We start from the raw sequence: 19,450 nt of genomic DNA, 5'->3' as shown, positions 1-19,450 counted from the left end.
GCCAGGGCAAATAATTCTTGAGACTATTTTGAAAAATAACATGACAATAAGGGCTGGTGAAGTGACTCAGCTATAAGCCGAGTTCAAGCCCCAATACCAAAAAAAAAAAGAAAGAAAGAAATCAAATCCACTATAATGTCATCAAAAAAAATAAACAATTTAGAATTTAACAAAATAAGAAAGAACAAGACTTATACACTGAAAAATTAACTGTTTGGAAAAAAGAGGAAAATACGTGGTAGTATAAACCATTTTAACAGCTTTTTGGGTAAAACATGAGAATGATGATTTTCATATTTTTGTACCACATTTCCAGAGAAAAATAATTTTAAAATAACCATTGTTAATTTTCATTATCACTTATGACCTAGCTAACATGCATTATAGCCCAAAACAAAAATATATTGATATAAAACAGATATGCCAATTTAATAAGATGACTTCTGATCAGAGAAGTTTGAAAACAGATATTCTCCAGGGACTAAGGAAAATGCAAATACACACAAAATTTGCTCATTATTATGTTCAAATGCAAAAAGCTTCCTCCTTAAAGATGGAGGAAATCAAATGTTCCTAGTCTAAATTATAAAATAAGCATTTGATCTAAAAACAGAGTCAGCATACCTGGGAACATTATTGTTTGAATCTTCACTTTCATTTGCCAGACCACCAAACAAATAGCATTTGTTACCATATAAAGAGAAACTATGTCCAAGCCGAGGACAAGGAGGTAAACCAGAAGATGGGGGCTGGGGCTTCACTTTCTTCCATAACCAACGACTTGCCTAAAAAAGAACACAAATACACTCATACAAATAAGGAAAGTATTCCTACTCTGTCAACAGTGCAACATCCTAAGAACACATTTTAATCTAATCCTGTCAGAAAGCTGCAATAAGCTACTTTGGGGACAAATGGCAAGTGAACAGCTAACTTTTGGAATTAAAATACATGTTCTAGTAGAAATTCAGGCTACTTTATATGCACAGATTTCCATAATAATACACTAAGCTTATAATAATAAAACACTGCTAGTTCTAATGTTTTCCAAATTAAATTTAAGTATTTATTATATAGCTTTAAAACTAGATATAATTTATGTATGCTTACTTTCAGATATTAGGTAATCTATGAACAATGAATAGTTTAACCTTTAAGTAAGCATAAAGCTCATTTAACAAACCAAACTCCAAAATTTATTCTCTTTATCTGAAACTATTTTTGAAATGGCTTGTTTGTAAATAAACTGGCTATGTATTGGCAGATTGGATATCTACCAATCAGCAGACATCCTCATGATCAAGTCCCTGGGAACATAGCACAGGTCAAGAACAATTAATGACAGAACCACATTTAGAAAGTTTATGTGAAACTGTAACCCCTCTTTACTCTTTTCACAGTAATTATTATTGTGAAAGGTAACATTCCCGTAACACTAAAGTAGTAGTTTTCAAAGCATGGTCTGGGAACCAGCAGCATCAGCTGAAACTTGGTAGAAAAGCACATAGTCCGCCCCCACTGCCAGACAGTACTGACTGTAAACCTTTGGGAGCAGAGCCCAGCAATCTATTTTCACAAGTCCTCCATGTGCTTCTGTTGCAGGTTAAAGCTGAAGAACTACTGCACCAAGATACAAATATCTAAACATGTAACATATACAAGTAATGCTAAATAACAGGTATCTTGATGTTACAAATGTCACACTGGGAAAGACTTACCATTAGAAGCTTTGGCTTTTAAGTGAAATGGAAACATTTCCTTTGAAGCAATAAAAAATGTGAAAATGTGACATTCCTGCAGTTTTACCCAGGCTAATGAAATATTTCACAATCTTTTGAAGAATTATGAGCAATTTCGTTATGAGAGCTTCAGATTGAAATGATAAATTTGAGTACACTTACTTGTAACTCATATAACTCATTGCTGTATCGTCCATATTCAACCATTCCCCCAAATACTAATATTCTGGTACCATCACAGACAAATCCATGTGCAGCACAGCCTGGAGGGATGTCTCCTCTAACTGCTGGTAGGAACCACTGGTTTGTAACTAGTTGGCAAAATAAAATTAAAAGCAATTATAACGAATAACAGTCATCACATTCTGTGAGTATGCACTTTATATGTATCAGCTGTATTCCAGTGGTTCTCAACTGGGGATGATTCCCCCTCCCCAAGGGATATTGATTTGACAACGTCTGATAACATTTTTAGTTATCACAACTGGACACAACTGGAAGTAGAGATCCTACCGTCAAATAGTGGGTAGAAGCCATGGATGCTGTCCAACATCTTTCTTTTTGGACAAAGGACCTCCTGCTTTGTAGGCAGGCACTCTACAACTTCAGCCATGCCCCCATGGCTTCAGCCATTCTTTAGTTATTTTTTTTTTTGGATAGGGTCTCCTGTTTCTTGCCCCAGCCAGCCTGAACCACCATTCTCCCATTTATGCCTCTCTGTAGCTGGATAACAGGTGCAGCCACTGAGCCCAGCTTATTGGTGGGAATGGGTTCTCTCTAACTTTTTGCAGGGACTGGCTGTGAGCCACAATCCTCAGGATCTCCGTCTCCTGAGTAGCTGATGGAAACCACCGCACGGGTTTACAATTTGTTTTTGAAATAGGGTCTGGGTACCTTTTGCCCAGGCTGGCCAGGAACTCAAGATCCGCCTGGGCAATAGTTGGGATTACAGATGCTGCCTATCATCTCACTATACACAGGAGAGCCTCCTGTAGCAAAGAATCATCTGGCCCAATATGACAACAGTGCTGCCATTGAAAAACCATGAAATGCATCATTAAATTCTTACAAAAACCCTGGTCAGTATCATCTCCATTTTAGAAGTGGAAAATCTGAGTTTTCAGAAGGTTTGCTAGACAGCCAGGAAAGCAAGGCAAAGTAGGTCTAGTTTGTTCTAAAGCCCACGGTATTTACACCAATCCAAATAAAACAATTTTATATGCTGGGGTGAGGGAATGGGGGAAAATTTTTCCCTAGTCCACTGTTTTGTTAACTTTTAAATGACCGCTGTGATTAAGATGTTTGGTCGAAGCAAAGTCATGCAATAGACCCAAAATTCAGTAATCAACCTTACACCAAGGAAACAGATTTCTTCCAATAGCTGAAGTATTTGCAAGTGGGAAAAATGCGGTTCTAAGGAGGTAAGGCAGGGCCTCCCTGGCCAGCCGCATTTGGGATATGCAGTGGTGCTGAGGCTGTGACAGTCCCCAAGAGCGTGACATGGTCGCCGGCCGTGCAGAGACTAGTCCGGCCTTATCCCGGGATCACGTCCCTGACAGTTTATAGGGCTTCCAACGGGGGAATCTTGGCCGCTACTGCAGCCCCGAGACTGCTGGGACTAAAGTACAAAAGGCCTCTCAGGTTCTCCTGCACGCTGCTAGATTCCGGTCCCCGTGAGCCCGGGAGGGAGGGAGGTAAAGACCGCGAAGGCCGGGAGGACTATTCTTGGGGCGGTCTTGCTTTTTGACAGTGGAGGGATCTCAGGCCCAGACGTGGCGAGCGAGGCCCGGACGATGGAAACCATCGCTCTCCTGGGTCCGCCAGCAGGCCTGGGGCGGGGATGGGGGGCCGGGCCGCCGGCCTGGGGCGCCCTCGCGCCGGGTGTCCGTCCCGCTCCTCCGGGACGCTGCGGGCCGGGACCGCCAGGTTGTGCCGCACTCCCCGCCGCCGCCGGCCGGGCCGAGGGAGCAGTGACGGGGCGGTGACAGCTGTCAGGGCCGCGGCCGCCGCGTCGCCTCCCCTCCCCCTCTCCGCGGTCCCGCAGGCGGGGCCGCCGAGCCGCCGCCGAGCTTACCGGTGTTGTAGACGTGCAGCTCGTCCGCGATGCCCTCGTTGCCCCCGCCAAAGATGATCATCAGCTCCCGGATGGCCACAGCTCGGTGTCCGTGCCGGGCGCGGGGGACCGGCCCCGTGAAGGAAGAAACCCGCCTCCAGTTAAGGAGGCTGGGAGCCGCCATCTTCCCAACCCCCGCCCCTCTACCCACAATGCCCCGCGCGCGCTCGGGCGCCGCGGCTCCCGGGAAGGGCGGGGCTCGCTTCCAGCTGGGCGCGGGAGGGGCGTCACGTGACCGCGGCGCCCCCGGGCCGCGCCGCTGGCATTGGAGCTTCTGCCGGGGGACGTGGCCAGCCGGGTAACGGTGGCAGCGCGTTTTAGGATGGACAGTTAATTCCCACCGAGCAAGTCTACTCTCCTTACCCAGAGCCTCCGGTTGGGTATTTTGGGGAGAGGGTACAACTATGTCCTTTACGTCCACTTTAACTCAGCATCTCCCGTGTGCTGGTCACACACCTCTGCAATCCGAGGAAAGGTCCCCAGGACTGAGAAGGACTGACTTTGCAAAGGATGCTGACCCAGAGTGTAGGAAGTAGCCTGGACCCTCCCACGCCTCCCCCTGCAGGGAAAGTAGTGCAAAACCTGCGCAAGGGGCCCAAGTCAGAATTGTGGTTGCCAGGCCAAGAAGTATAGGAACAGCGAACCACAGTAGATGTTCTTCTTGGTTTGTTTGTTTTCAGCAGGTGAGAGATTTTGCGTGCATTTCCTTTTTATTACTAGCTAACAGCTGACGGGCTTCCATGGCCAAGCACTGTCATGAGTTATCTTTCTATATTAATTCATAGTCTTTCCAACAGTTCAGTGACTTGGGGACCGTCAACTCTCTTTTGTGAATGGGGAAATGAGGCCGGGGCAGTAAGGAAGTTCTCTCAGGTGCACACAGAAAAGGACTGAGGCCAGGATTCAAATACAGGACTCCCAGTCCTAACCATTGTACTTAAGGCCTCTGATAGCAGTCATATACAACCTTAATATACACTCGCTGTCTTGTGATTTGGTCCCACGTGATATCACAGTGTACTAGGTAATAAAATTGTACTGTACATGGGACTCATCCCAAATGAGTAGACACAAGTGATAGACACTCACAAATGATTAAGTGCGACATGATGTATTAATTTGTTTCACTATAACCTTTTACCATCTAAACGTATCCCGTAACGTTGTATATCTTAAATTTACACAATAAAATTTAAAAGATGAAAAGAGTCCAGTTGAAAACACTGAAAGCAATTTAAGTCCCTACCTCAAATTCTCAAGAAGGTACTGAAGGGAACACACACACACACAATGTACAGCAAATTTCCTGAAATTCTTTTTCCCCTTTATCAGTTTCAGTTTTTCTCATATGCCATCCTCAAACTTAAGCTTGCCTCTCTAGGCTCTCATCCACCTAAGCTTTCTTTTGAGAAATAGTTTCCCTACCTTAAAAAAAAAAGAAAGAAAGAAATTCATACTATTTTTTCCAGATTCAGCTTCTTAAATCTCTCTCTGCCTTTTCCTCTCTCTGACTCCTTTCTCCTCTCTCTTTTTGCCTGTCTATTGCATTACTAGATCCAACCAGGACTCATGCACATTTAGCATGCACTGTACAATTAAGCTACAGCCCCCAGTCTCCAAATTCTCTTGCTGGTTTTTAGCCTAATTTCATAATCTATCCCAAAAGGATATAGAAAGAGAGGGAAAAATGTCTAGGAACAAAGAAAGAGACCATGAAATTTATGTATTAATATTTCTGTTGCATACATAGCTCTTAAGTGTTTCTATCATAAAGTTTTTATGGATCTGAAATAAAACTGGGAAAGTTGAAATAAAACAGCATGTTTTTATAAAACTCAAAGCATTTCATTTAAAGAACTATATTTTTATCCTGAGACTTTAATGCTTAGATAATAGTTTTTCTTTAATGCTCTTATAGCAAAAGACTAAGGGAAAAATTACAAGTTGCAAATCTAATGTTGATCTTTAAATTATTTTTTAACTAGTCTGTAATATTTGAAAGCCTGAGAACCCCTGAACTAGAGGAAAGGTGAAGGCAGAATATTCTCAAGACAGAAGAGATTGCAGTTGTAGCTTGTTGATTAGCTCAGGCAGGATGATGGAGGGGTGCTCAGAGGACCTGCTCCATCAATGGGCCACAAGTTGAATGGCTTAAAATGGTAGAGATGTATTGTCTCAGTTCTGGAGAATGGAAGTCCAAAATCAAAGTGTCAGCAGGACAGAAACGGAAGCAACCACTTAGGAGGAATGATAGAGAAGGAAGAGATGAGGGAGGGACAATAATGCCCTGAAGTAGCCAACATTTAGGAGACAGGAAGGAACTGAGGGACTTGCTCTGTGACTTTGGGCTTTAAAACCACTTCTGTCTTTATGAAACCCCCCTTTGCTTGTGGCATCTTTGAAATGTCAACCCTTCTTCAGTTTTCTTTTGATTTCCCTGGCTACTCAATCTCCATTTCCCTCAAAAGCCATAGAGAGTTCAGGTAAGAAGAGGAGGAAGAAGTGTCTGTTGGGTTTGCAGATTAGGAGGTTATTATTGGTCTAGATTTAAAACACTTTCAGTGGAGGGAGAGAAGCCAGAAAGAGTGGAAGAATGAATAACAAGTAAGGAAGTGCAGATAATATTCACAATCTGTTCGTTATTCTTTGGGGCTGTTGCATGCAAGGCAAGGACTGTGCTGTACTTAATGCAATGTCTGGCATATAGTTAGCATTTAGTAAGATTATTTTACCTCAGTCATCACCATCTTCTTCATTATATTGCAGGCATTGAGGAGTCAGTCTTAGAGCAAGGGTCTGGTGCCAGAGGTTACTGACAGTGCTGTGTTGTCAAACAAGTGTAAATTGCAAGGGCCAAGGAATACCTTAATTTCAATTGAGAACTTGGGTCAAGAGCTTATTGGCAGACATCTGAGGAGTGGTTCTGGGGCATGGTAGCAGGTGGGCAGGACTCAAGAGCAGAGAGCCTGGGCAGGCACTGTTGTGGAGATGAGGGAAGCAGATGGTGTCTGAGAGGTTTGTTTATAGATTGCTGGGCTCCAGCCCTGGGTCTTGGCTATAGAAGCATCCAAGGCAGGGACAGGACAGTGGTAAAAGCAAGACAGGGCTCTAGGCCAGGTATCTGACCCAATTACCAGAAGAGAGACCTGGGCACAAGAGCCACAGCAGAAAACTAGTTACGATATGTGAGAGAGAGAGAGGGAATGCAGGTGCCAACACTTGGGTGCAAGAGCAATTGCTGCAGCTCAGTCGGTAACAGAGAAGAGTCCACACCACTGAAGATAAAGCCAGAAAGAAGATGACTCACCCCAGCCCTGCCGCTCCCCAGGCAGGAGCAGATTGAGGCTGCTGTCGTAAACTCTGCCTCCCCCTGTGTGTAATATTGCACCCAGCCACAAAAGCAATAAAAAGGTTTATCAGCCTGACCTGGTGTAGTGACTCAACTCCTGCTACAGAATGTTCCTTCCTTCCCTCCAGCCACCTTTATTGACCTCAGTAGATTTTATCTAAGACATTATCTGAAAGTAATACACTCATCCAAGGTGCAGTTGGCAAGAAGAAATGAACATTTGACCTTCATCTAATAAGGAAACAGAGTAGTAATGACTCAGATACATATTTTGTAGACAAGTAGTACCAGAGGTTTAAAATGGTTGTCGTGTGTGGCTTAACAATCAGGATATGTTCTGAGCAATGCATCACTAGAATTTGTTACTGTGCTAATATCATAGAGTACACTTATGCACTAAATGTTATAACTTACTACACACTTAGACTATGTGGTATAGCTAATTTATTTCTTTATGTTGTTTTTTTTTAAACACTCATGCTACCTCTTAACCATGTACCCCTAACACTGACTACACATTTTCAAACAGTGCCTTTTTAAGAGGTCTCCACTATTATGCTGCTGCAGTGAGCTATCTGTGTTCTGCCAGGATTTTTGACTTACTCAACTCTGCAGTCTGTGCACAGCTGGTGTGGTCAGAGCTGCAAGATGGCAGCTCCACCTTCAGCATCAAGGTTGGATTTCAGACAGGAAGCAAGGGCAAAAGACACTGAATGGCTCCTTGCCAGAAAAACTGTAGCTTTCTAGGAAGTCCCAGACTCTCATGCTATCCCAGCTACAGGATGTCCACAGAGATATTTTTAACTATGGATATTGTTGCCCCAAATAAAACAGTGTTTCTAGTGGAAGGAAAGGATCAGATGAAAATTAAACACTTCTAGACCACCAGCTGTGTTTCTAACACTATTTAATACACTTGGAATTTTTTAATTTAAAAGTTAGGAGTAACTTACTATTAAAGTTCTTTTCCCTAGTTCACACTTTAGGGCTTCTTTGTTCAATAACAGTAATAAAATTGGCACAACCATTATGGAAAATAGTATGGAGGCTCCACAAAAAATTAAAAACAGAACTATCATATGATCCACCAATTCCACTTCTAGGTGTATTTCCAAAGAAGATGGAATTGGTATCTCAAAGAGATTTCTGTTTTGTTTGCAGTGCTGGGGTCAAACACAGAGCCTTACACATGTTAGGCAAGCACCCTTAAAGAGATATTTGTACATCCATATTCACTGCAACATTATTTACAATAGCCTAGTTGTAGAAAAAAAACCTGTGTCCAATGATAGATGAAGATAAAGAAATCATGGTACATGATTATAATCAACTATTATTCAGCCATAAAAAAGGGAAATCCTCCCATTTGCAACAACATGGATGAACCTGGAAGACATTTTGCTAAGTGAAATAAACCAGGCACAGAAAGATGAATACTGTACCATCATAGATGTATATATGGAATCTAAAAGTGTTAAACTCATAGAAGCTGAGAGCAGAATAATGATACTCGGGGTGAGGAAAATTGGTAGATGTTGGCCAGAGGATACAAACTTTCAAGATGAGCTTGCTCTGGGGGTCTAAGGCAGGACACAGATAGCAACAGATGTGTTAATTTGATAATGGTAATTATTACACAGTGCATATGTATATCCACTCATCTTTGAATATGTTCAATCTTTATTAATTACCTATTTAAATATAAAGTTAAATATTCAAATAAATATTCTTAAACCAGTGAAATATTGTCATTAAATTTCAATTAAATATGGTTTTAAAACACCAATAATAATAATGTCCATTTATGGGTCCTTTCTGAATGCTTTACATGCATGATGTCTTTAACCCTCACAAGAGTCCTATTAGGCTTCCCCAGTTAATAGAGGAGGAAACTGAACATAAGATGTGTTAATGTGTAAACATAACAGCTGAGCTTCTGTCTCCAAAGCCCATGCTGGGAGTCAGTGTACTATCAGGAGTCACTTACATCCTGTGACTCTTTCTTTTCTCATTTCTTTCATTGGGAAGAATCTGTGTTTACAACAAGGAAAACTAGGCCATACATCACAAGCCTCTCAGATCCTCAGAGTTTTGCACAGCAGGAATAGAGGTGAAAGAAGCTGAAGTCAAAGATAGTAGGAGTCAGGGAGAATGTGTATAAAGAACAATGACCAGGGAGATTTGGGTCCATGTCAAACTTAATGTGAATAGCAAGCCAGTTCTATGAAAAGAATTATTTCAACTTTGAATCTCTCTCTTGGGATGTCACTCACTTATCCAACAGCTCTTACACTGGATTGAGCATTCTTCTAGGTGTATGAGAGATGCAAAAAAGATGAGATGATCTTTGGGAGAAGCTAGACTAGACAGCTGTCAGCTCAAGATGCTGATACACAATGCCTAGGGACATGTCTGAAGGTCCTGTGAGCTGGACAGCACATCATCCTGGAAGGGCAGTGGCAAACCTTGAATCAGGAAATGTTGATCTTATTTTTGTTTATGTGTGTAATCAAGATTGAAGAAGAAATACCTAAAGCATAGTATCCTGTGCTACCACTAAACCCTCTGACTTCCTAGAAGTGATCAATGTATAAATGTATCTTTGCCACAACAAAGGATAAATACAGTTATGTGTCACTTCATGTCAGGGATAGGCTCTGAGAAATGCATTGTTAGGCAATTTCATTGTTGTGTGACCATCATAGAGTATATGTATACAAACATAAATGGTGTAGCTTCCTACATATACAGCCTAGAAGCAATAAGCTTTTAGGCTATAAACCTGTACAGCATGTTACTGTGCTGAATATTGTAGGAAGTTGTGACGCAATGATATTGTATGTCTAAAGAAAAGGTACAGTAAAAGTATTATGCAACAGGAATTTTTCAGCCCCATTATAATGTTATAGGGCTACCATTGTACCTGTGGTCCATTAGCAACAGAAACAAGTGCACAAGGCTATACTTATATCTATGCCTATTAGCTAAAACATACAGTGGAATTGTAGCTTAAGATTCGGTACAACAGGGGCTGGTGGAGAGGCTCAAGTGGTAAGAGAGCCTGCCTAGCAAATGCAAAGCCCTATGTTCAAACCCCAGTACCTCAAAAAGTAAATAAATAAAGGCATAAAAATCACATTTAGGTACAAGTTTCTGGGAGTAAAGGAAAGGAGGAACAGCAGATGTCAAGCCTGCTGGCTGTGTGAAAGCTTTAGGATAGGAGTGTATATGGAAATGCAGCTAGGATGGTGGCTAATTCTCCACAATTGGTGCCTGGATGTTGCTGGAGGACCAACTGAGGACAATGGATGCATTTAACCCTTCTGCTGCAGCTTAGCTCCTAGTGTTTGAGTGTGCTTCAAGGACATGGTTGAAGCCAGGCATGGTGGTGCAGGCCTGTCATCTCAGAACTCGAGAGGAAGAAGCAGGAGGATTGTAAGTGCAAGCCTGGGCTACATAGTGAGACCCTGTCTCAAACACACAAACAAACAAGAAAGGAGACAGTTGAGAAGTGCCAAGTAGATATTCCAGTCCTGGCTTCAATACTAACTTGCTTGAGAACTTGAGCTCTGCCTTCTTAAACCCTCAGTTTGTTCATCTGAACACTGGGGCAAAACTCAGTTTACCCAACAAATGCTGTGAGAATAAAATGAAGTAGAAGATGTGGAAATCTTTTAGCATTGTTCAAAAATCTATGAAACAATGGAAGATATTCAAAATACTCCCATTCCGAAGTTCAAGGCTGAGAAAGCCCCACTAAAGCCTTAGGAACTGCATTGTTCAATCCAGTAGCCATCACCACATTGTCTTCTAGTACTGAGTATGTGGCTACTGGAACTGGATAATTGAATTTTAAATTTTGCTAAATTTTAATTAATTGGAGTTGAAAGACTAATGATCCATTCAGTTATTGGAAAAATTTTAAGTGCATTTGAAACCATCTGGATATGTGGATCTACTTTTTAACCATAAGTTTTATGAAATCTAATTCAAAATGAGTGCTTCCAGTGAAGTTTAGTGGTTGAATTGAGATTTGCTGCAAGTTGTAGCATATATACCAGATTTCAAAGACTTAGTGAAAACAAAACAAAAGAATGTAAACTGTCTGGTCAATAATATTTTATATTAATTGTGTGTCAAAATAATATCCTGTATATATTGGAGAAAATAAAATACATCATTAAGAAAATTTTACTTTGTACCTTTTTTTTCAGCATTCGTCTTTTTTTTTAATTGTACTAGGAGTTATTATATTTACAAAAATTCTTAAAATATATCATAGTTGAATTCACCCCCTCTACTTTATACCTTTATGTGGCTTCTGGAAAATGTAAAATCACAGTGCGGCTTACATCATTATATTTCTGTGAGAGAGTGCCACTTTAGAAGGAGGCAGTGACAAGGTAATCCTTGGTTCCTTGTAGGAACCAGGAAGAAGAGGTAGGTACCTCTTCCTGGAGGGTAAATCGCAGGAGCCCAGCCAAAGTGCCTGTAACAGTCCTGGTTTCTGAGAAACAATCGCAGAAATACAAAAGAGCCCAGATTGCTGTGGATGTCAGCACCGTGCCTGATTGCTCCCGGAGTTCAGGCACAAGGCACTCCATCCTGGAACTTGTCACTATTGTTGCCATAGTAGAATGAGACAATAGTTGTCTGGGCTTTGATTCGCAATGACAGCATTTCAATGAACAGATTTCAGACCTGGCCAGAGGCTATGAAATTCTCAAAATCCACATGAACTTTATTGGTCATCCCTTCAAAGTTTACCTTAGACCCAATCTGTGGTAGAAATTGCTCTTGTCTGGTTTTGAATCTTTTAGAACCTTGTTTTCCAGACGCTTTCTACTCAGACTGCAGGACGAGTCTGCAAGGGGAAGCCTGGTCCAGCCAGGCTGAAAAGGCGTTGTGAGCACATCTGGAAGTGGTTCCAGAACTGCCTGGCTGCCAGCACAACGCCTGCATTCCCAGCTGCTCGGCCCAGGAGAGGAAGAAACCCGAGCCTTTCAATGTCAACGCAAGCAGAGGGGGTGCGGGCAGGGGAGGCATGTTCTCTTGGAAACGGAAGGCTCTCCAGCCCTTTAGGATTTCCAATGGGATCTTAAAAGCTGTGGAAGCAGCGTGAAGAGCAGCAGCCCCTCCAGGCCAGCCCCTATTCGAGCACCCTGCCCACAACTCTTCTGGACCAAGGAGCCCAAAGTCCTGCTCTCACCCTTCAGCAGGTAAATAGAAACTTACAAGCAGCGGGTGTCTGTGATTTAAGCTGGCCAGTCTACAGCTCTCATTTATTTTGCTACAGACTCAAAAAAGTAAATCAGAGATGTTAGACTGTCCTGTGCAAACCTTGCCTTCAGAAGCCCTCCAGTTGGTTTTTGTAGGAGGCTAATGAAATCTTTTTGTTTCTGTTTTTGTTTTTGCCATCGTAGCACATCCAAGACGCTCAAGAAGCAAGTTTTCACATCCTAGATAAATCCAGGATTTATACCCCTCTATCCCCAAAATAATGTGCTTTCCTATTTGCATGAGATTTTAGGTATAGAGATCAGTGGTTAGATAACTCATAGATAAATGCTAGCATTTAATGCAAGTATGTTTCTGAGCCACAAATGACTTAATTGAGTTGTGATTCATGTTTTTTGGAATTCATCCTAGGAAACTGTTCTGAGAGCCTCCATAGCCAATAAGAGAACTGGCAGTTGTGGAAATCTGAGTGGATTTATTTTAAGTATAGTAGTCATAGTGTTCATCTGAAAGTGCTTTATTTTTTTTTAAATGGTGGTATTGGGTTTTGAATTCAGGGCCTTGAGCTTGCTAGACAGGCACTCTACTGCTTGAGCCACTTCACCAGCCTGAAAGTGCTTTTAAACATTCAAAAAATGTCTTCTGTTCACCTTACCAGCAAGAATAGTACATTGTGGCACAAGTTCAAAAGGGATGTAAACACAAGAGTTAGAGAGAAAGAAATGTAGTTGTACGTGAAGGTGTATACATGCTGTGGAAAAGATCAGTCCTGTGCTATTTGGCCCCGTGCAGCCTGATATACAAAGTGATATTGGTTACTTGGTTGGTTTGTTCTTTTCCTTTCCCTTTAAACATTTTGGCATTGCACTTCTGCATAATGTCCTTTCTGTATTACATAATGGAATTCCAGTCCTCTCTCCAATGCAGCTTAGAGTAGAGCTGTGTGCCACACTAGTGAGAACGTGGGCTGTGGATCAGACGTGCAAGATGGAGTCTATAGGCTGCCACTTACAAGCTTGACTCTGAGCACACTAACTTGCACATACCTCTATTTCCTGATCTGTGCAATGGGAATAAAATGACATATTATCAATGAAAGACTAAATGCAGGGTCTGCTTAGTAATGAGGCCTCAGGGTTGGCTAACTTCCCTGGTGATGCTGATGGCAGCAGGTCTGATGGTGAAACTGACCACACACCCTGCCCTTGGTTGGCAGTGCCCCACTCTCAATGTGTTCTTTCCTCTGACAGTCTGCTCATCCAAGTATTCCCCACATCCTTACATGTTGTCTCTCCAGGATCCTACTTTTCTTCCTCCTTTCCGGTGCCTCTCTTTCTTTCTTTTTTCTCTCCACTCTCTCTTTATAATTTCTTTGAACTTCCTCCTTCTTTGCTGAGAGAAAGGTGTGTTCATTAAGCCACAGCCTGAATATGTATCCCGTCTATTTCCCAAGGAATCCAATTCTCTAAATGCTTCTTCTATTTCAGCATTTTCCAAAGACTGTTCTGAAGAACCTAGTCCCATGGGAAACATAGCTCTGCAAACTTATCTCGTCCTCTGAGACACCTTAATGAATAAAAACACTTGAAGGTCCTGAGATGTCTCACAGTGACAACTCCACTTGAGGACGTTTAACACAGCACCCCAAACAGTTGCAGTGTTTTGTCACATGACGTCAGTGAACATTTCCTGGTTCATGCTGTAGGCTATCTGATTCCACACTTGTTTTCATCTTGATTTGTCTTATGAACACCCCACCCTGGTCAGCATCCATGCCATATCTTATTCTTCCTTCCCTAGTGCTGTGTGGGATGTGGTTTGTCCTACAACAGTTCATGTGCTCGAGGCTTGGCCCTCAGTGTGGCAGTGCTGGGAGATGGTGTGGAACCTTTGGGGGGAGACAGGGCTGGGGGGGAAATAGGAGGTGGCTACATCATTGAAGGCACACCCTGTCCAATGACAAGCTCGTGATATTTCCACTAATGTGGACACCCTTTCATACGTAACTCATTCAGCAATAGCTTAGAGGCACTCATCCCCTAATCTCCCTCTGGAGTCCCAGGTCCTTCTCTGTTTTTCCCTACCTGCACCCATAGCAGACATGGTTAATCAACCATTAAAAAAAGTCTGGTGATGACTCCAGATTTCTCCTCAATTTAGCAATCCCAAAGCCTCTACCAACTGATTAGCACGTAAAGTAAAACTTGGTGGCTCTGGTCTTTGGGTTATTTTGCTGAGGACTCCTGTATGCTTTTGCCTTTTCTTCCAAGACAGAATGAATTCCTTTGGGCATTGCCAGGCCTGAAAACATTCTTTCCAGGTTTGGCCACAGGCCCAAACTTTCTAGCATCTGGTTAAACAGTTCCCCATGCAAGGTCTTTAGGGTCTATTTTTAATGGCACCTGCCTCTTCTTAGGCCCAGACTAACTCCCTAAGCTCTTCTTTTCTTCCTAGTCCATGCCCTAGGCCTCTGGCATCTCTGTTTCCTCTTTGAAATGCCACTGCCCAGTGCCTTGCCTCAGGAACTCTTCTTTCCAACACTGGTGTGATGTGACTCCAAACTTTGCCTCTCTGGCTGCCCTGATGACAGACTTACAGGCTCTTTGATGCTGAAATGTTGACTATTTCTTATCACAGGGACACCACAGCACAGAAGTAGAAGTCACTCAGCTTAGGAAAGCTTATTGGATGCAAGTTGTGGGGCTCCCGTCCAGAACCTCTGCTTTTATTCCCAGAATGGACAATAGACAGTTTGCCTCCTTCCAGCTTTCTTCCTTAGCAAAGGCTGTGTGGACCTCTTTCTTCCTGGGAGTGAAGAGCAGAGCAAAAAGAACCTCTTACCTCTGCTTTCTCTTTCCTGTTTCTCATTCAGTTCTTGGGACAGGACAATCAGACCGAAGTGAGAAAGCAGTCCTGTCCTTTCTTGTCTTATGCTCTGGTAAATGAGACGGGCACTCAACAATTTTAGAAAACGGTGTGAAGAATGCAGGGATAGACTGGAGATCAAGTAAACATCTAGGCAGGATGGGCAAGTGAGGCTTCTGAAGTTGATGGTGCCTGAATGGAGTCCTTAAAGCACCACCAACAATTTCCTGAGGAAGGAGGAGGGGAAAGAGCATTCCAGGCAGAGGGGACTGAACTAACCAAATTCAGAGCCAAAAAAAGCATAGTGTTGGGTGTGGAGGACAGTGTGTAGGGTGGAGACTAACTGAGAGCTGTTCAGCACAGTCAGAGGCTTGACATGGGGGCTGTGGGCATCATAAGAAGTTTCGCCTGCTGGTAGTGGGTCCTAGTGAAGGGTGTTCCTGGGATGCTCAGGAGTGTGTGTGTGGAGGGGGAGGTTAAGCTAAGTTTTAAAATCGACATATACTTGTGTATATTTATGGGGTACCATGTAGTATTCCACATTTTAATTTGTTTATACAATGTATAATCAGATCAGCATAACTGGCATAGCTATCACCTCAAGCATTTATCCTTTCTTTGGGTTGGGAACATTCAAAAACATTCTCTATTAGCTATTTTAAAGTATGCAATTCTGTGCAGTCAATCCTACTATGTTGCAGAATATTAGATGTTATTTCTCTGATGTAACTGTAGCCCTGCCCCCATTAACCATCCTGTCTCCATTTCCCCAGGTTGTGCTATAAAACATTCAGTCAGTTCCACAAAACAATCGGCTTGGAGTCTCCAAAATAACTACTGACAAGGACTGGAGGTGTGGCTCAAGTGGTAGAGCACCTGCCTGTGTTCAAACCCCAGTCCCACCAATTAATAATAATAATAATAATAACCAACAAATTTAAAGGCAGTGGAAGTGGGACTGATCAAAAGCAAAAGAAACAAAAGATATAAAGCCAGACTATAAAGACAATATTGGGTTAGAGGGAGAAAACTGAGAATGGACTGCTTATTGGATGATGTTAATGTTATTTTTCTTATTTTCTGTTAATGTGATCATAGTATTGTGGCTAGAGAAGAACTTTTTTTTAGTATGTCCTTGTTTTTAAGAGAGCTATACTGAACTACCTAGGGGGGAAGTGTCACAATGTCTGCAACTTCAAAAACATATGTTTATATGTTTTTGAACATGTTATCAATTGACAAATGGATGTGTCTCGGCGTTTCATTTTTTTCAACTTTTGTGGACTTGAAATGTTTCAAGTGAAACTAAGAAAAGGAAAATGCAAACAAAAAATGAAGGGCACCCAAGCTGCATATGTATTTCAAATTAACACGATATAATTATTGAACATCAAAAAAAATGTCACCATGGCAGTTCTGCCAGTGATGGAGGGGGGAAGAAGAGGGGCAGAAATTCTAGTGGTGGGAAGGCCAGGTGGGAGGTAACTACAGAGTCAATAAGAGGGTGAGATGAGACAAGGAAGAAAAGTGGATTTTGTAGCACTGGGGAGGTATAGCCAGTGGGGATCAGCACAGGACAGGGGGAGGGAGTAGGAGGAGAAGTTGAGGACACTCAGGGAGCACCAGCCTAGTCCTGTAGGGGACCTGCTGATATCAGCAATGAGTATCCTAAAGGAAGCACTGCGCATTCATCCCTCCCATCCAGAAATATTTTGAGGGCTGATATTGTCAGACACCTGTCTGGGTGCCATATATGTCAGTGAACAAAGAGACTTCTCTGCCTTCATGGAACTTCTAAGGTGTAGTTGGAGGGAAGACCATGAACCATTAATAAGGAAGCAGCATGCTGGTGGTGACACCTGCTGAGGAGATGAAGTTTGTATGGCTGGGCTTGGGCTTTTGACTAAGACTCTGAGGGAAATAAGGGAGTAAGCTCCTTGGAGACCTGAGAAGAACATTCTAGATGGAGGCAACTACAAGTGGAAAGGCTGTGAGGCTGGAGTCTGTCCTCCAGGGTGATCATGTGAGATCCGTGGGTGGCACTGTCAGCACTTTGGCTTTTAGCCCCAGAGAGACAGGAAGGCCTGAGAGGGTTTTGAGCAGAGAGTTGATAATCTGAGTCATAACCTCACAGGCTCACTGTGGCTGCCTGGCTATAAACCAACCAAAGGGAGACAAGGCAGTGTTGATATAACATGGTCAAAGGATGATGGAGAATGGGCCAGGGTGGAGGGCCTGGAGGGGGTGACAATTCCAGATGTATTCTGAAAGTACAGCAGACAGGATTTGTTGTTGGTCTCCATGTGAGGAATAAGATACATAACACCCAGTTGATTTTTTGCTGGAGTAACTAGAAAAATGGGATTGCCATTGGCAAGACTGGGAAGATGACAGGAGTTACATGTTTGCGGGGAGGTATCAGGAGCTCAGTTTTAGGTGTGTGGATACCTTCAAGTGGCAATCCAGTTGAATCCAGGCATCTGGAGTCCTTGTGGGCTGGGGACTGAGACTGGGAGTTGTCAGCATATTCATGGTATTTAAAGCTGGGACAAGAAGTTAAGAGAGAGGAGAGACAAGGGTTGCATGCTAGGGTGTTCCAGCAGTAGAAGTTCAGAAGATGGGGGCTGAAGAGGATACAATGAAGGAGTCTGAGAGGGCACAGTCAGAAGGTGGGAGCAGGCAGGGAGGGTGCAGAGGAGAGAGTGGTCAGACACTCTTCCTCCCAGGCATGCAACCATGGCTCTGAAAAGGACTGAGTCTCAGTGCCAGGAATGCCATGCCGGTGTAGGAACCTTGTAAACATGGACAATGTTTGTTTTTGCTTTTTTGGCCTTTGCATCTGTGTCACACCCAAAAACTCATTGCCAAAACCAATACCATGGAGCTTTCTGTTTTCTTCTAGTTTTATTGTTTCACATCTTATGTTTCAATGTTTAATCCATTTTGAGTTGATCTTTCCAGTAGTGTGAGGTAAGGACACAATTTTATTGTCTTACATTTTTGTTTTTAAAACTTTTTATCCATTTTTCCCTAACACTATTGAAGGGCTTATCTTCTTCCCATTGTGTGTTCTTGGTACTTTTGTAGAAAATTAGTTGACCATAAATGTGTGGGTTTATTTCTGGCCTCTCTGTTCTGCTCCACTACTCTGTCTGTTTCTATGCCAGTGTCATACTGTTTTAATTACTCTAGCTTTGTAGTATAATTTTAAATCAGGAAGCATGATGCTTTGTTTTCACTCAAGATTGCTGTAACTACAAGATTGTATCTTGTAGTCCCATATACATCATAAGGCTGTATTTTCTATTACTGTGAAAGTTCTGTTGGAATATTGTTAGGGACTGCATTGAATCTGTAGATTCCTTGGGGTGGCACTGTATGAACATTCTGACAAGACTGAGTGTTTCTATCTCAAATCACTTTTTTTTGAAGATTCATGTAAGTTTCTAGAATGCTAGATCTGATAGAATGGTCTGCTTTAATCATCATGATGGTGACCAGGTGGTGATTTCCCTAGACTGTCAAGGTCATGTGGGCTCACATCAATGAGGCTCCTGCTGTTTGCCGAGTACTGTTAAGAGAGTTTTACGTGTGTTATTGTTTTTAATCCTCACAGGTATGATGATGATGCTCATTTCCCCACACTTTTTTTTTTTTGGTAGTACTGGGGTTTGAACTCAGGGTCTCACACTTGCTAGGCAGGCGCTCCACCACTTGAGCCACCACCAGCTCTTTTTTGTGTTGTGTATTTTTGAGATACAGCCTCAAAACTATTTCCCTGGGGCTGTCCTCAAACCACAGTCCTCCTGATCCCTGCCTCCTGAGTAGCTAGGATTTAGGTGTGAGCCACCAGCACCCAGCCCTACAGTTTTGATTCAAAGAAAAATTAATTTATGGAAAAGTTACAAGAATAGTACAATGAGCACTTATTTACTACCTCAATGAATTATTAATACTTTGTCATATTCTCTCTCTCTTTCTCTCCCTGTGCACATGCTCCTGAAACTCTTGACCCTTCACCCCTAAATACACATATGTGTCTCCTATAGTCAAGGATATATTTCTAATAAGCACACAATAATCCCCCGAGGAAATTTCACACTGATACACCAATGTTTCTTACTTTCCCAGTAATAAACTTAATAG

General features: G+C 42.5%; 2 protein-coding genes across 3 annotated transcripts in view; one reads left to right on the top strand and one right to left on the bottom strand.

Moving 5' to 3' along the window:
* Window positions 1-4,003, bottom strand: part of Hcfc2 (host cell factor C2) — a 93,166-nt gene extending 89,163 nt beyond the window's left edge. The window contains exons 1-3 of the mRNA XM_020152449.2: window positions 3,814-4,003; window positions 1,902-2,050; window positions 625-785 (exon numbers count right to left, since the gene is read on the bottom strand). Coding sequence (XP_020008038.2) covers window positions 625-785; window positions 1,902-2,050; window positions 3,814-3,976 — 473 coding nt within the window. The 5' untranslated portion in view covers window positions 3,977-4,003. The remainder of the gene's footprint in view (window positions 1-624; window positions 786-1,901; window positions 2,051-3,813) is intronic.
* A 130-nt stretch (window positions 4,004-4,133) lies between these two features.
* Glt8d2 (glycosyltransferase 8 domain containing 2) overlaps window positions 4,134-19,450 on the top strand; it is a 43,684-nt gene continuing 28,367 nt past the window's right edge. Inside the window, exons 1-2 of one of the 2 annotated variants that reach the window (XM_020152392.2) lie at window positions 4,134-4,535; window positions 12,037-12,420. The gene's annotated coding sequence lies outside the window, so the exon portion shown is untranslated. The remainder of the gene's footprint in view (window positions 4,536-12,036; window positions 12,421-19,450) is intronic. The other variant, XM_074084263.1, reaches the window with a different exon arrangement.

Source organism: Castor canadensis, chromosome 8 (genome assembly GCF_047511655.1).
Source record: "Castor canadensis chromosome 8, mCasCan1.hap1v2, whole genome shotgun sequence".
Classification (NCBI taxonomy): domain Eukaryota; kingdom Metazoa; phylum Chordata; class Mammalia; order Rodentia; family Castoridae; genus Castor; species Castor canadensis.
The sequence above is the reverse complement of the archived record's forward strand: the minus strand, read 5'-3'. Positions and strand labels throughout refer to the sequence as shown.